The 18,034-nt window shown below is 36.2% G+C and overlaps 1 protein-coding gene across 1 annotated transcript in view; it reads right to left on the bottom strand.

Annotated features, from left to right (window-relative positions):
• The window catches only part of ULK4 (unc-51 like kinase 4), a gene marked incomplete at its 3' end in the record, with an annotated part of 240,969 nt that overhangs the window by 170,065 nt on the left and 52,870 nt on the right, over positions 1-18,034 (bottom strand). The window contains exons 19-21 of the mRNA XM_084260654.1: positions 13,919-14,080; positions 6,494-6,676; positions 1,232-1,359 (exon numbers count right to left, since the gene is read on the bottom strand). Of these exons, the coding sequence (XP_084116780.1) occupies positions 1,232-1,359; positions 6,494-6,676; positions 13,919-14,080 (473 nt within the window). The remainder of the gene's footprint in view (positions 1-1,231; positions 1,360-6,493; positions 6,677-13,918; positions 14,081-18,034) is intronic.

Raw genomic sequence — 18,034 nt, 5'->3', positions numbered from 1 at the left:
TTGTAAGCAAACAAGTGCTATTTCAGCCCGAAAGGTCTTCTATGTTCTCTAGCTGCATCACATGCAGAAGAAAGGTATGTAATGGATTTCCATGGACAGGTGGAAAAAAAGACTAACAGGTAAAATATACCAATATTGTCTTAGAAAAAAATTAACTTCAGAATGACACTTGATGTTAATGTAATAGTAATGTACTATCAAGTGTCATTCTGAAGTTAATCTTTAAAATGTTAAATATTAATGCAATATCCACAGATCTTGGAATCTCAAAGTATTTTGGAAAGTCTGAGTGGAACTTCCTCCTTTAAATCCAGTGCCAAGCTCTTGAATTACATACTCCCATCACGACTAGTTTTATAATTTAAAAATACATTATGACACATTGAGAGAATTTTGGGTGCTTTATAAAAAAAAAAAAATCACAAAATACTCTGTAAAGGTATGTATAATTATCATTACTAAACTAGACAGACTTTTTCCAATACCAAACTGAACAACATTTAACTCGAAGCTGTAGAGATATATGTAGTGTTGTCACAAAACAGTACCAATTGTTTCATCTGCATCATCCTTTAAAGGATTGCATACTGAAAACTTGCCTTATATTGATTATCATAAAGAGATTTCATATTCTAAAGCAATATAAATCCCTCTACAGGCATTAGCTGTAACTGCCAAAGGCAAACTAGTAAGTAGAAATTATGCACATTTTACTCCATAGCCTTTATATTTCTCAAATCAAACACCTTCACGAAAAGCATCTGAATATATCAAACATTTTCAATTATTACCCAACTGATTACTGCTTACTGTACTAGAAACTTTAAATTTATGAATTTTAATTTTGAAGTAACTTTTCTGTCACAAACTGGAGGAATTTTACTCAGATACTCCAACAGGAATTCAACAGTATATGTCAAAGAATATTCATTATTTCTACTGGACTTAATAAAATTCTTCCAGAGTTCAATATACTATGAAAGTAGCTGTCTCCACATATAATGAGTCATTTCTCCTCTCTGCAGCCATCTTACTTACTGGATGTTAGAGAGAGGTTTTAGTTTAGATGATCTGTCCTGTCAAGAGATGTACTTTTCACCAAAGGACAATTATGAAGAAACATAACAAATCAAGAAAAACAGTTTATCAAATCAATATAGAGACTATTTAAAAAATTGTTTTAGGTATAATTTTGAAAATAAACATTACATCCTTTCCATTATTACCTTACCTTGCTTGACAGCTGAGTAACAACATTTCCCTATTATTAATTAAAACTTGTAGCAGGACCAGAAAGGCTTTTGCTCGAATAAGAGTTGAAGGACTTTCAAGTAAACAAGTAACTGTAGTCACAAAATCCTTGATGGAAGTAAACACAGATATGTTATTATTATTTTATGGAAAAGGGTTACTTGCACTGTATTTTAACACTGTATACATTTAAAATTTGCTCATTTTCATGTGCATTCTGTATTAGTAAGGTACTTTTCATGTGATTCAGTGGAAAAAAAACATAAAACACTACTAAAGCCTAAGACAGATTGGCCCACTGCAAAGCTGCTTTGTACATCTCAACTGCAACCAGTAAGCACTATCTAATGTTCTAAGTCCAAAATTAATTACAATATATAACAGAGCTTATATTTTTAAATGTCTTACCTTAAGGATAAATGTAGGACACTTTAATATATTTATTTTTGAAGATGACCAAGAGATTTTGAGAATACATAAATATTTCAGCACAAATATTATTTATTTATCTATTAGTTCCCATATATGCAGGAAGATTAAAACCAACACCTTTGTTGGATACAATACTGTCTACACCAGACCCTAAATTATACAACAGATGCTGAAAATAGATAGCAGAACTGTTCTCTGTGTGTACTTATCTGAACTAATTTTATCTGGGATTCATTAAGTGAAGAACACCTTTTCAAGGAATAACCCCAATGAAGGCTTTGAAAGAAGGAAAAAGGATAAGCTGCAAGCATTAAGGAGCCATGACTTTCCTAATCCACAGACCATTCTCCATTCTTATGATAAAGTCAATGTATAAAATGCCAACAGATCCTTGTAATTGAAGAACCAAAGGAGAGAAAAAATAAAAGTATAATTTAAAAAAAATATGGAGCATCCTCTACCTCTGAGGAATAAAAATAACTGCTACTCATCTGTACTCTTTTACAAAGACCAACTGGGCTATTTGGTTAAAAAAGGAAAAAAAAAAAAAGACTAAAATAAAAATCCATCTTCAAAGATGACCTTGCTGGCAGCAGCAATGGTATCTTTGGATCAGCTCTTGATCAGAAACCCTTGTTCTGAAAACCCAAACCCTACTTCAAACCTCTTCAACAAAAAACAAACGAAACACCAAAGAACAACAAAACAACCAAACCTACCAGGATTAAAAGCTAATGCAGACTTTACAAACTGAGTCAACTGTCTCTACCCAAGAATTAAGCTCAGCAAAAATAGCCTCATCAACAGAAACTACCTTCAAACACTTGAGCTGGATTCTCAAGGGAGTGACGCTACAGAATAGCGGTGCTTAGTGTGTGCCTGCATGCTGTGCACAGTTTCAAGTCCTCTGTGGCACACATTTAACATATCAAGTATTATTCAAATTCCCCTTTTGGCTGACAGAATACCTGATAAACAACTTCACTGTCATAACACTGAAAACCAACACTGAGGGTAATTCATTAGAGAAAGTCTTTGCAACAATTAACTATAACTCTTTACTAAGACTGGAAGAAGAACAGCAGTGTAAGAGATGGCCAAACCATCAGATTTTACTCCAATCCCATTTTAACACTGTCTTCAAAAGCAGTCAGCATAGACAGTAACTATGGAAAACCCAGAAAAACAAACTTATCGTTTATTCAAGAACTGTTTTGTTGTATTTCTCTAAGCAACAAACTCCTTTTTTTTCTTTTTATTTTTTTTTTTTACTTTAAGAAACCCTGTAAAGCCTCAGACTTAGTGAAAAAATATATAAAATGCAACACTGCCTGCTAACATTAAAGGACCTGATAGACCAAGTGCAGCGATGCCATGACAAAACACCCATGCAACTACAAGCCAAAGCACATCTGGCTATTTGCAGTCCTAATGCTCTGAAAAGATGGAATATTTCAATGTTAGATGTCAGGGTTACTGTGGGTTAAGATAATATTGGCATTTTAAATCAGTTACATCAGACTCATGTAGGAATGTTCTAATAATCTGTCTTAAGAAAGTAATGTGATATTTTGGAATTTGCTTTTCTGGCTGGTCTGAGGACTGCAAAACAGCAACAGGTTATCCAAAGAAAATCTGAAGCACATCTTGCTGACCTGCAGAACTCATACACCAGAAAAGCCAAAAATTGCTGAAATACAATCTAATACATTAATTGTTTCATAGTTTCATTGATCTTCCCTCCACTGCAACTGTTTGATGTATCCATGGAGACTCTGCAGGGTAAGGACACTCTTTTCATTGCAAGTGAACGCACTGTCAACCACAACAAGACCACGACTTCATATTGGATACTCTGCGTAATACAGCAAAGCAAATTTAAAATCAGTCACAAAAAGCAATAATGTTTTCGACTTGGTTACACAAGGGGGACACACAGAGACCACTATTTCACTGTACAAGAACTGAAGTTCTGATAGCAATCAATTCTTGTATTGCTGTGTATTTTCAAATTCCCTTTTTGTGCATTGCACAAAAATGCCTCCATAATATCATAAGTCAAGAGTTACAAAGATTTTTTTAAAGACATTTACATCTTTTCAATTCACACTGATATGGAAAAAACTGCTGTTAGAGGCAGCTAAAAAAGACAAATGAAAAAAGTAACTGAAATATGAGGACAACATTTATAATGCTTTTTTTTCAGAGCCATAATCAGATATGATTGAGATAAAAAGTGGCTATGGCAGGTGGTGCAGAGAAGTGAAGAAACAATGCAGTTGTGCAAATGCATTACTGGAATTATCTGAATAATTTTACTTACCAGTACTTGAGAAAACACAAACAAAAAAGCCCACCCCATTATCTAAGCTCTGTAAGAATCTAAATGCATTCAAAAAATTATATGATTGGTTTTCACTCAAAGGTGAATCTTGACAGCCAGATGAAAGTAATTAGAAATCTACCACTACCATGTCAAAGATCTTTGATTTTGAGTTTGAAACCATAATTTTAGCTTTTTTTGTTTCCAAGACAAGAAACTAAAATAGAAAGGCTGTGTATCAGAGAGGGACAAAAACCAGTTGCCTTTAGCTATTGTAGTTCTCTGAGATTTATACTAGAGTAGATGACCACAGAACTGCATTTCTCCTTTTATTTTTTAACCTGTTTTATTGCTGTTCTTCAAGGGAGAAGAAAACAAGGGCAACCTTAACTGTTGTAAACCAAGGGAGCATCCAGATAACATATGCAAAACTGAATGATCTCTGTCTTGAATTTATATCTTTAAGCATCTTTTAATATGTTTGGTTTGCAACTCTGTGAAAAAGATATTCACAACCCTGTCACCACCTTCTGTGTAACACAGAGGTCCTTCTGCCTCTTAAGACAGAACACAAGTATTTCACAGAAGGCAAAATACGTTGTAGGCCAACACTACCAACTTGGTTTTTTCTTTTCCCTTCTCTCATTAAAGCGGGCTTGTGTCTCACGCTCACAATTGAAAAGGGAATGGATTATTAAATTAAGCTTTCAGCAATAAAATATTATTACTCAATGTAATGTGACAGTGCCTGTCAGTTCCATTCAGGAGCAGGATTATATTTTTAGATACCATTCAAGAAAAATAGAAATCTAGCTTCTGCTCCAAAATCCTACATCCTAATTTGAGGAAAATATACATTCTATAAGACACAGATTTATCTGAGCTGTAAGGCAGACACACTTTACCAAATGTGGGCACATGCAGTAGAAGTATTCCCGCTTCACCAGTTTTTAAAGTACAATGTTTTTTCAGTTACAGCTTTGGGTACAATTTCACTATTGATATATTCTGTTCAAATAATGTCTATATTAGCCTATATTTCAGTTTTCTAATCTGCAAGATTCCAATACTTCCTCACAAAACACCTATGACAATTTGTTAATGATTAAGCAGCAATTTTAAACCAACAAAGTTTCAGCCATTGCTGTAGTACCCGCCAACAAAGTGCTTTCTATTTTCCTGTAACTATTTGGAGAATTTCAGAGGGGTTTTTTGTAATAAAGTCCAAAATTTTATTAAAATACACCATAAGAACTGCAGTATCAGAAAGGGAGTCCTTTTAGCAATCTAAGTCTTGTGTAAACAAGAAATTTTGGACAGAAAACACTGTTCTTTAGCCATATGCTTGTTACACTTTCCATTCTTTCGCTGAGCATTCAAATGAGTATTTTTTGAACGCACTTCTCAGACTATACCACCAACTCACAGTAACGTGCACTATTAGAAACTCAACACTACAGGACAATTTGCCATCTGTTAGTGCTCTTGTAGTGGAATCTGTGTAAAGCTTAAAGCCAGCTGCCACACATTTACAAAAACACACTGGCAATTCTGACATGGTCCAGAAACTACTTTTAGCAAGAGCACGAGTAATTTCAGGCTGCAAGAAGGGATGGGTGGAAAACAGTAAGTTGTATTTGTTTATTTAAACGTTGTTAAAACGATTTGTATAGAAACCAAATTAATCTTTCTCAACCAAAGCCTTATAACGTTGTTACAGTCAAGATGACTGTCAGGATATTGCTTACATCACCACAGAGTATTTGATAAAACACTGCCTAGAGTTCCTGTGTTCCTTGTGGTACCTATCCTTTCCAAGCAGAAGGGGATTACTTTTGGGTTTGAATTGTGCAAAATACTGATAAAAAATAAACACTTTAAACACATAATAATTCAGTGATCAAAATAGAAAGCTTTTAATTGTCGTGTTCAAAAATGGTATTAGGCATAAATCAGAACTAGTAGTTTTATTCAGTGACACTAGAAAGAAAAATCTAAGTTATTAAAATGCTGATTTCTGCAAGACATTTCACTTACAAATTGGTGTAAGGTCCTTTAAGGAGAGCATAAAATGCAGTTTCAAATTCAATCAGCACACTCATCATTTTCTCTTTTAAATGTCCAAGACAGCTATGTCAAATAGATGTCCTCATACATTCTGTATTGTTTTTCCTTAGGGCCATTATCAGCTATGGTCAGGCTAGAGTTTTCTGAATTGATTAAATTCTAGCTGCAGTAGCAATGTGTGTACCCATTAGTACCAGCTCTTGAAGATGTGTGAGAGAGAAAAAGAAAAACTATACACCTCATTATTTAGATTTTAAACACATAATAAAATAAACACATACCTCCCTTCCTGCTATTAAGACACATAAGCACCATTAAGTTAAGCAATGTTATGAAAACACAAAAGCAGTACTAGACCCAAGTTTAACTTTCCATTAGGGAAATTCCTTGCCAGTGAATAATATTAATCTGAAATCAAACCTTTTCTTGAACAAGCCTCTGTAGATGAATCCCACACGACAACATTGCTGAAAACATGGTGAGCATGTACTGCTGAATTTTGCATATTCCATTTGCCAAGGAATTTAATACAGCTGTTAATCCCACTTTTTCAATGACACTCTGGAAAGCACCAGGTGAGGAACGAGTAATTCTGCATAAAGCCTGCAAAAGTAAAAAAACCCACAAAAACCCAAAACATTATTTAATGGGATTATTATCTCAAGAAAAATAAAGGAGAATAAAAACAGGTGGTGACTTTTCCAATAGTTTAGAAACATAGAGAATTCATCAGACTATATTAGGGGAAAAGACTACTTATATTTAGAGACCTGGGATTCTTCTAAGTATATTAATATACACTCCATGCAGCTGAAACTGAAATATTTGATACACCAAAATGAGAGTCACATTACTCTTTCCCTCTAGAGTACAATAACTATGGAGCAGCATAGCCAATGCCTTTTAGTGACACAGAGTGTAAATAGCAATAGATAACACCGCACTAGAAAGGAGCACAGGCAGCAGAAAATACTGAGATGGCACACACCACAGAAATTCTGTTCATCCAGAGGTGGGCTTCTTTCTTATCTCTCTCTCTGCTCATAGACCATATCATATATGTGGTTGTTCACTATCTAAAGTCTGCCTTTAGATCTAGATACTGCTTTTGGTCTAGATACCTGTTAAGGAACAGTGTTTAATATAACAAACACATAAACTCTTTTCCAACTGGTTGATTTTCCAGTATTGATGACTGAACCAATCCTAACAGAAAATGCAGATACTGGTAATACTCAAGTGTAATGAGTAAAAATATGTTCAGTGTATACTAACTTAGTTATTTCATACTAAACATCACCAAGTGACCTCAAGGGTAGATTGATCTGCAAGAAAACACAGCTTTTCCTTTTGATACTTCTGGAAATACAGAGGTATCGAGTTCAGATACAGTATCTTCTTTTTTTTCTCTCCAGATAAGGAAAATAAGACTCTAAATATTTAAAATTTAATTTTCTTCACCTGGAATATAGTGTTAGGATAGGAAAACCGATTATGTCAATTACTTGATTGATATGAAAATCTGAATTGGTGTTATGAGGAAAACTTTGAAGGTGACTTTCTGCTGTCAAAATTAGGCAATATAACCATTTATTTGTCCTTGTCAGACCAGCTATATTTAGAAATTGCTGCTTACTTGGTGTGCATTAAATAGTGAAGTCTCATTTACAAAAAATTATAGTCAATTACACTTACAGAATACTAGGGCAAACCTTTCCATGTAAGAACCTCAAACTACTCAGGTTGACAGTGCCTGTAGAAACATTAGTCAAAAAAGAAAAAAACTTTTAAAAAAAGGAAAGAAAAAAAGAGAAAAAAACAAGCATAGAAGACAATAAATCAAGAACTCAGGATTTTTGAACAGACATTTTATTGATGCTGTTCATCTATTCTGCTCCTGTTCTTCCTTGTCCTTTCTGTTCCAGGAGCCATATCGATTGCAGCCTTTTATTTTCCTTCTTTCCCCCCCCACCTCTTTTTTAAAACAGACACTCAACCTCAAGCTTCTTAGTACAGCATGCTCTAATTCCCCAAGGATGCAATCCAGCCCTTCACCTCTAGTTGGAGTTCTCAAAATGAGTGGGCAGGAGGTATGTGCATTCACTACATACCCTTGAGGGTCATATTACCAGTGAACTTCTGGGACCTTGGGACCTACATACAGACTGTGTCAAAGCAACTTGAAACAGCTTGGTGTGCTCACATGGCACATACAGATTTTCCACTGCCTCAGCTGTCTGCTACAGGCCTTGGCAAACAAGGATCACCACAGCCATAGGCCATCAGGAAGATCTCCAGGCAAACCTGGTAGGAAGGACACAGCTGTCTTTTAGGATCATATTGCATCTTTGGAGACAGCAGCAAAGCTCCAGCCCACCAACAGCCAAGGAGAGAAGAGTCCCATTAGCCTGTATGTCACAGAGCACTCTCCTGTATGAGAAACCAATGCTTCATCAGAAAAGCAGAAGATGGAGTTTAATGGGGGACAGAAGATAAAGTCTCCTAAAAACAATTCAGTAGATTCGGTATGTGGAGAGAACAGATGATGGAGACAGGTCAAAAGGTAGTAGTGTAGGAGTCAGGACCAGAGGTAAGAGTAGAGTTCACACCATCATCTCTCAGCAGTGGTCTTGGAACAGGAAATTATCTCAGTGAGAGTAAGGGAATGGCAGAGACTCTCCTGGAGCTGCCTTCTTTCTCCTTGCTCTCTGCCTTAACCAGCAGCTCCAACCCTAGCATTGTCATTCTTAGTGGTCCCTTCCAGCTTGAGATATTCTATGATTCTGTGATCACCTATGCAATATCCATTGCCTTATTGCCTTACATGCCATAGGGTGGCTCGATAACATTCACCCGTAAAGGATGCACTCCATGATGCTCTTAGGTATGAGAATGAATGCATTAACAATATCCTCAATACCCATGTCTCTGGAAGAAACCTTTCAGCACCAATTATGTAAGGAAAAAGCCAAAATGAAATAAGCCCCATAGATTATGTTGGGCTTTCCCAAATTAGTTTCCACTTCAGTGACTTATGTTTTGTTACTCCTCCTCCACCATCCCTTGGAAACAAAATTTTCATTTTTTTTTTTTGAAGTAAAAAAAACTGTCTGTATATTGGAAAGAAATTATTCTTCCCACTGCTGAGTTTGTCAGAATGTCACTTTGACATCTTACAGAATTATTTCTTTTCCAAGTCTAGCAAAATGATAAAAAGATATAGCTTTCCTACAGGCAAAATCTGTGATATTTACCCGAGGCATCTTGGACTCCAAAGTGAGCACAAATATTGAGACACAGTCCCCGTTTGCCACCTCTGACAGGCAGGACAAGGTAAAGTGTCATTTCTTGACTCCAGAGTCTGAAGATATAGAATCTTCTTGATATATTTTTATTATTGATTGAAATAAACATAAGTAAAATTCCATAGTGCTTTACTGCTGATACACTTTGCAGACAGCCTGCTAGCTCTACGTAAAGATGACACATGTATTTCTTAACAGCAGTGTATTTTTACATATGAATATAGGTATCAGTCAAGAATAATTTCTTTGGGATACATTCAAACAAGGCAAGGAGGACTGCATAATAAAACACAATAGGACAGTGACGATCTCAAATTATGTGGTCACACAGAATAAAAATACCTACACCTCTATAGCAATAGTTTAATGAGTGTAGAAATTGTACCATATCATATAGCTGATATTTTACAGTAATACTAAAACAGTATTAGTATTTTACTTTAAAAATTAGTATGTTGCCTAAATCTCTATAAACAGTTGGTAAGAGATCTGCCCATGCTAGATTTCAATATTGATGACTAAATTTTTTTCTAAAGATGATATATCCAAATACCCCAGCACTATTAGTACCTAACTAAACTATTGATTGATATCAGGCACTGAGTAATATATCCAACAAATAAGTTTATTTTCTTGTTGCTTCAGTGTTTCACCACAAAACAGCAAAAGGATTTAGGATACCATGTTAGTGTATCCCATTTTAGAAGCTTTCTTGTACAATTCACTTCACGTGCACTATAAAATAATTAAATCTCAGAAGGACACAATCCCCAAAAGAGTGAAGGGGAAAATCCAGGAACACATTCAGACCCAGGCACATTTCTGTGAAACTATCTGTCTGGAAGGAGAAGAAATAGGCTACATTGACAGCAGTAATTTCCATGAAGACAGGAAAAAAACCAAAGCAGTTGAACTAAGTACGTAGAAGACAATGTGTCTAACTCTTTCAGTCCCCTTCACTGCTTCTTTTAACCAGAGCTCACCACTATGTTAGTCTGGAGCAAGCCCTATCTCCAGCATGAATAAAGCCTCAGTAACTACCTAAGGGAATGGCTTGTTCTTCTGTAAGACTAATGCCTTCACAGAGGGGAAAAAAAAAAAAGTTAGATGGGAACAGAGGAGGGTTTTTGCTTATATTGTCCATGTGTACATTTACACCACAGCTTTCTACAAGATGTTGAAGAAATTTTTGCCTCAGCAGAACTCAGTGTGCACATACAACATGGTCATTATTTAAAACGTTGGCCTTGACACTAAAGCATATACTGCTAAGGAACTTTGACCAAGAAGAGTTAATAGAATGACAAAAAGGCATCTTTCTTACTTAGATTAACAATTGCCATGAAAGGACATCCTGAAAAATCAGCTTTCTCTAGGGAAACCTGCTATCATGACCTCCTAAAAGATACTGTTTTGTCCTAACATCTATAAGAGGGCTTCTAAAGTATTTCTTGAGGACTGATAAGCTTTGACTTAATCTTTGGATTTCCATTATAAAGGAAAAACACCCCAAAAGCCACCATCAGGAGGTAAGAGCTTGGCAAAACCACTATCATCGCAAATTGCAATGAGTGCCAAATTTATACTACAGTATAAATACGGTAACTTACTATACATGTTATTGCATTTAACATCCCTGGCTAAGCATGAAATCTCTAGAGATGGGGTTGCTCTACCAGAGCTGCAGTGACAAGAGGTGAAGGTACAGCGGAATTAAAAAAAAAACCAACAAAATCTATGACACTTTCAGTCTCATCATTCAGAAGAGACCACACAAAAGCCAGCGCTGTTTGAGTAAAACTAGGCTACAATAAGCTTTTCAGGTTTTAGCTTCCTCAAACATTTTTTCCTACCTTCCAGGTAAGATGCATGAAGATTTTCTTCTCATTGGACGCTGTGGGGAAAAAAGGCAATCCCAGTAGTGCTTCAGAGAGGCTAGCCACCCATAGCATAAATACTATGACAACAAAGAGGATTTCTCAGTGGTTCACCTCAGCTTTACAGCCTTACGATGAACAAATGATCTGGGATCTCAAGAGAGGTTGAGGATAGAGAAGGACAAACAACAAACCTCTTTTCTCACTGTCGCTAGAAACCTCATCTAAGAGCCAAGAGTGAAAACCATATGGCACCAATTATACTGACCTCTGAGCCCACTGCTACAGAAAGCCAGAGTGAGTTCACTGATGACAAGTGTATTCCTGGGAGTCACAAGTAAAACTTCTGCATTGTACTGAGCAGAAAAAAAACCTCTTGCCTATCTCAAGCACGCTCTATTGTCCAAGAAGAAACTGACTTTTCAAGAGGGTTAGAAAAATAAAAAAAACAAGCAAGCAAGCCTACTGACATTTCTTCTGATGACTTTTTTTGTGCTGAGTTTTTCTGTTTCTCTGGGATATGCTGCTTACTGTGGCACACAAAACAGGCAGTAACTGTCCAAGAGGCCCCTACAAGTGAAGCAGCCCTGGAAGTCTGGTATAAGAGCCAAGGGAATCACAGATGCTAAAGAAAAAGTTCTCTAAGAGAGAGAAAGAAGAAGAAAACTTCAGGACAAGTTGAAAGAGATAAAAAAAAGACATGCTCTATTTGCAAACAACTGCCTAGTCTAATGACTGACAAGAACTGAAAGCACAAGATAAAAACCTGTCCCTTATGCAAAAGTAGTGGCAGCAGAGAGGATTGAATAGACTTGTTTAAATACTCAATAAGTTATAGCTCTCATGTACAGTCTTTTACAATATGCAAAGTCATGATACAAGCATAAAATTCACAGATGTGTAAAGTTTCAAAGAAACTCTGAAAAAAGCAGCCTACCAGACTCAAAAGCATGATTACGCTAAAAACGATCTGTATAAAGCTGCACAAATATTTTACATTTTTAGAGACTGACAATCCACTCACTACTCATAGAAGTTCTAAGACTATGTTTTTACAATGAATTTCAGGTGCCACAGAACAAAGATATACACGGCTTATATTTTACTAAATAAGTTTGCAATTCTAAAATGTCAATACATTTTCCAAGTATCTGAGCAGTTTATTTTCCAGGCAAGACTGCAACAAACACACACTGAAGTAAATGTTTAATACATAGAATCACAGACTCACAGAACAGTAGGAATTGGAAGGGACCTTGAAAGATTATCTAGTCCCACCACCCTGCCTGACCAGAATCACCTAGACTAAATGCATCCAGGAACGCATCCAGGCGGGGTTTGAATGTCTCCAGAGAAGGAGACTCCACAGCCTCTCTGGGCAGCCTGTTCCAGTGCTCTGTCATCCTTGGACAGAAAAAGTTGTTCCTTATCTTTCTGTGGAACATCCTATTGCTCCAGCTTGCGCCAGTTGCCCCTTGTCTTATTGCTGGCCATCACTGAGAAGAGCCTGGCTCCATCCTCCTGACTTTAATAAGGTCACCCCTCAGACTCCTCTTCTCTAGGCTAAACAGGCCCAGCTCCCTCAGTTCCACTCCCTTAATCATCTTGGTGGCCCTGCGCTGGACTCTTTCAAGGAGTTCTATGTCCTTCTGGAACTGAGTGGCCCAGAACTGGACACAATATTCCAGGTGTGGACTCACCAGGGCAGAGTAGAGGGGGAGAAGAACCTCTCTTGACCTACTAACCGCACCCCCTCTAATACACACCAGGATGCCATTGGCCTTCTTAGCCACAAGGGCACATTGCTGGTCATCCTGCTGTGCAACAGGACCCCACATATACATACATATATCTTTAAAATTTATGTATTTATTATGCCATTTATCTCTTCAGCCACAACTCAGATATATTTTTCATTTTCTTTTATTACCTCAATGCTAGAGGTATCTAATTGCATACTACTGCAGCAGCATTACCATTTTTCATCTGGGAAGGCAACAGTGAACTCATTAGTGAGCCTGAGCTCTAGTCAGGAAATGAGCATACAGTTATCACACTTCATTTAAGATAAATCAATTTATTGTTCAGTTCTAAAACATTACTTGCATTGGCGGTTAAGGCTTTTGTTTATCAGCAAGAGATATGGTTAAACTCACAGCCCTGTTCAGTATTTTCTGCCTCACAAATCTTTTTGTTTCAAACCGGTTTCTTGCATGTCAAAGCTGTGTTTGTCTTATTAACTTACAAATTCAGGGCAAAGATTAGGCCTGCAATTTTATGGGAATTAACACAATGACTTCAAATATGCCTTCTAAGCAAGCCTGTGACAAGAAGAATACTTTTCATACAAAACATATTACAGAAAAAGAAAAATTCAATTTTGCAATAATTTAACTGATTCCTTGAAAGAACAGACTTTTCAAACATAATTTACAGTCACCAGCATAAGAACATATACATTCCAGCATATGATGAACCACAAGGACTTTTCATATGCACGGCACTGTAATATGTGCACTTCTTCATTTCGGTTAATTTGTAAATAGACTTTCATGTAACACTTACACACAGAAGAGATGTTCAAAAACATTCCAGTTACAATTCAGGCTGCTTTCTGAAATAAACCCCAAAACATTCCTATATCATAAATGGAAATTCCTTACCGAAACAGCAGTTATCTTCAAAGAATCCACCGTAGAATGTGTGAAAAGGTACCACAAGACAGGTCCAATTTCTCCTGTAATAAATCCTTGTGCATAGCAAGAGAGAGTAGTGCAAACATTTTCAATGGTCTTTGCTGCCAAATGGTTCACTACCCGGTCTTCCTAGAGGAAGAAGACGAAAGAAACACTCACATGCAGATGATCACTGCCCACATCCATGCTTTATTCCATGTGCATTGAATTAGTGTGGTTTCTTAATTGTGATATTTGCAGAAGTAATTTCATAGGAAACCTCAACTTGTGACAAAGTTATGTTTACAGATCCTACTGTGCCCCACCTTCTCTTCTACTGCAAAACCATTTTAACACAAATATAACTTAATACAAAGTATTCAAAGTATTTCACCTCCAAATGATCACCCCAAATTAAAATGTGGTCACTAAAAAATAAAAAGCTTTGGTTATGTTATGTTAGATGTGTGATATTATGAATGAACATCTATGTATCAAATCTCATCACTACAACAGGCTCTGAATAGCAAGATTATGAGATACACAGTTACAATTGGAAAAATAAAGTTAATTATACATTAAGCACTTTCCCCTCCCCACCCCCTTCTCCCCAAAAGCCAAAAAACCCTTGGGATAAAGAAAAAGGCCTTCTTGAAAGTCAGGTTATTCTGTAACTCCCTTCTCTTCTGAAACAGACAATCCAGAGCAATATTTAAAATAAACCATTGGGTCCTATGTACTACATCAATGCCTAAATTTCCATAAGGCAGTCTTCACTCTTCTTACTTTTACTACTAATCAAATAATTTCATCTGCAAAATAACTTCTGGAAAGCACTGTATATATGGAGCTTTAATAACTACATAAGACTACCCACATTACAATGTCTCCATGGAGTAAAACCCATCATGTAAGAATAATCACAAGCCATCAGCATATCATGAACATCACATGGGAGCAGTTCTTTCTCAAGAAAATTATTACTCCAAAGGAAACTTAATTCAATACCGTTTATTTAAAAGCAGTCTTTACTTTCTCTATCTTCTTGAACCTCACCTCATTTCTTTGGTATCTCTCTGGGGTTTTTTTAGTTTGTTTCGGGGGGTTTTGTTTCTCTCTGCTTTCACTTGAAAGCATAGTCTGTACCTTATCAGAACTGGGAGATTCAGTGCTGAGGGGTTTTTTTGTGTGTACTGCCTCTCTTTACATCAATCTTTAACTATGAAGAAGTGAAGTCTTTCAAATATGTCTTAAATGGCATTCTTGAGTTCAGCACGAGTGAATTTTAATGGAAGGACAACTGATTTAATTTGTTGCGTCTACCTCATACCCTGACTTCAGAAATAATTCACCATATTATCTAGCTGATATCTTTCTAAAACTAATCTCCACATTATCCTACTAACCTTGGGATTTCTGACATTTACCTTGGCAATCAGAACTACCAAAAACTGTAAGCAATGATAATGACACCTTTCAGAAAGCAGTACAAAAGCTTTCCAGAAGCTAATGTGGTGGTTCAGTCCCAAACAATGCCTGAGCACCATACGCTGCTCACTCACTCCCACAGGAGAGACAGAGACACCGTGGGTTGGAATAAGGACAGTTCACTGACAAAAACCACCATGAACATAAAATAGTAACAGCCAATTACACTCACACCCAGTGCTAAGACATAGTACCTTACCAACACAACAATCACAGAGTGCTGCCCACCACAAAGACCAACTGACCCAACACTTAAGCCACACCCAAGACTGTCCTGGAGGCACCAAGCCGCTGGCCCTTCCCAACCACCCCTCTTATGGGGGAGTGATGTCAGGTGGTGTGGAAAACAGCCCAGGCTAACTTGGCTCACCTATGCTGGCTGCTTGGGGAGGTTAACTCTGGCCTGGCCAGAACCAGGACAGCTGAAAACTTACACTTCATTAAATATGCATTCAATATCCACTCTTCCTTCTACTGACTTAAGTATTCTAAAATATAGACAGTGATGTAGAAACATTTGGAAAAGCTGGCATATTGCTGTTTAAAAAAACAAAAATCTTTTCATGGTAATCCTTCCTGTTCTCCCAAAGAACTGCTCAAAATGCTTAAAAGAAATATCAAAGCCCATTCCCATCTAAACAAGTTAGACTCTTTTATAAAACTAGTGTTATCTGTGGTCTTTCTTCTTGATAAACATACATGTTTATCAAAAATAAACAGTGTCATTTAAAAGTCTTTTTTCTGTGAATGATATTTCTGATTTTAGGTTTTTGGCTTGGGGTTTTTTTGGTAGCCGAGTTACGGTAAAAATACATTCATTTATTAAACTGCCTACATGCACTTAAAATTGAATCCGTTATTGAAATGTGAATAGTAAAGTTAAATTTCATATATAAAGTGATCACTAGGAATGCCAATTGTGACTCCAGTGCTACTTTTAACAGGCAGAAACACTTAATAACTGCACTATAATCCAATTAATAGATCATAACCAAAGCATTATACAGTGCATAACAGTTATTATGGATGTTAATAAATATCCAGATGCAATCACAGCTTTTCTTCACAAAATTTTCCCCCATAGATGTGCTTTATTTCCTTTCAGCCACTACGAAATGACTCATGCCCTGTGCCAGACAGTCCTGGTACTTTGGTTTGAAAAAGATCACCTATCATTACAGTGCTCTAAAAACTAAATGAGGCTGTCAGAGTAATTCCATTTGCTGCCACCTGAGATTGTCCATCTCAGTTCCTATGGGATCTATTTCTGAGCACTGTCTAAGCAACAGGACTTGGACTGTTTTCTGCATAATTAGCTCTCTGGAATGGAAGCCTGACCTAAAGTAATATTTGGCCTCTTAACTAAAGGAGCCATTCTATCATGTTACCAGGACAGAAGCAGTTAGTGAACAGAAATGGACTTTCAAGAGGTGAGTAAAGCAGTTCCATATAACAGTTAGCCTCTGTCCATATCATGAAGTGCATCAAATCTAAATCTACGAATAGAACCGTATCAAACTGAAGCACATAATCTACTTTCACTGGGTTATTTCACCTAGTTTTAAAAAATGCACTTAAAGATAAATCTCATAGTTTTCAGTTGGTTACGGATGCTTAGAGATAATAAGCCCTGAGTGAGAAAGCAAATACCAAAAGTGTAAGTAGATGTAGACTGCTAAAAGAGAACTTTTACTCAATTCATTCTATTCCAATTAAAAAAAACCCAACTCATCACGGAATCTACCTTCATTTTTTGAAATAAGTGAATCTACTGGATATTTCTATCGATTGTTAAAAACTTACCAGTGCACTAGAAGTTTTGGAGGCACTGAATGCATAATCACTACGTTAACTAAAATGCTATCTAAAAATAGCATAATTTTATTTGAGTTTAAGATTAAATATTTTATAATCTTTTTATATAGATACATACACCTGAGTAAAGGCTTAATACTGATAAACATTGGAAAAGCTGAAGGTTTCAGGAACTCTGTGTTCCATCATTATTCTAAGTCAACTTCAAGTAACCTCTTCTTTTAATCTAAAAAGATAGACTAAAAAGAAACTACAAACGTAAATTAATGAAGTAAAGCTGTATTATCCTAAGAATTCATGATTATAAAAATTATAAAAATTAATAAAAATTAATTTGGCAACAGTTTGCAATACAACACCTTCAAAAAGAAGGAGGTACATGTAGATAAAAAAATTGTAAATACCTTCTGTGGGAAAAAAAACCCTGTCAGTAAAAATCTGTCAGTAAACTGAAGATTGATATCTAAGGAAGAAATTGAAGTGATTATTTAGACCATTACTTTTATACTATAGGCCATTTTGTCAGTAAACCAGAAACTGGATGTCTAAAGAAGAAATTGAAGTGGTAATGTTTATGATTCAGACTATCGTTTTTATACTATAGTCTGTCCTTTACTTTCTGAGAAAATATCTATGATTCTATTCTCTTCTCCTCCAAATTCTCCTTTCTCCTTTCTCCATCAAATTCACCGTAAAGGAATCGCTGTGGCTAAGAATATATGCTATAAAATATACTGCCTTATACTATATATTGGCAATTTTTTTTAAGTTAGCTTTTATTATTAAAATTCGTCATCAGTT

Source organism: Gallinula chloropus (assembly GCF_964237585.1).
Source record: "Gallinula chloropus genome assembly, chromosome: 2".
Taxonomy (NCBI): Eukaryota; Metazoa; Chordata; class Aves; order Gruiformes; family Rallidae; genus Gallinula; species Gallinula chloropus.
This window is presented reverse-complemented; position numbering and strand designations above follow the sequence as displayed.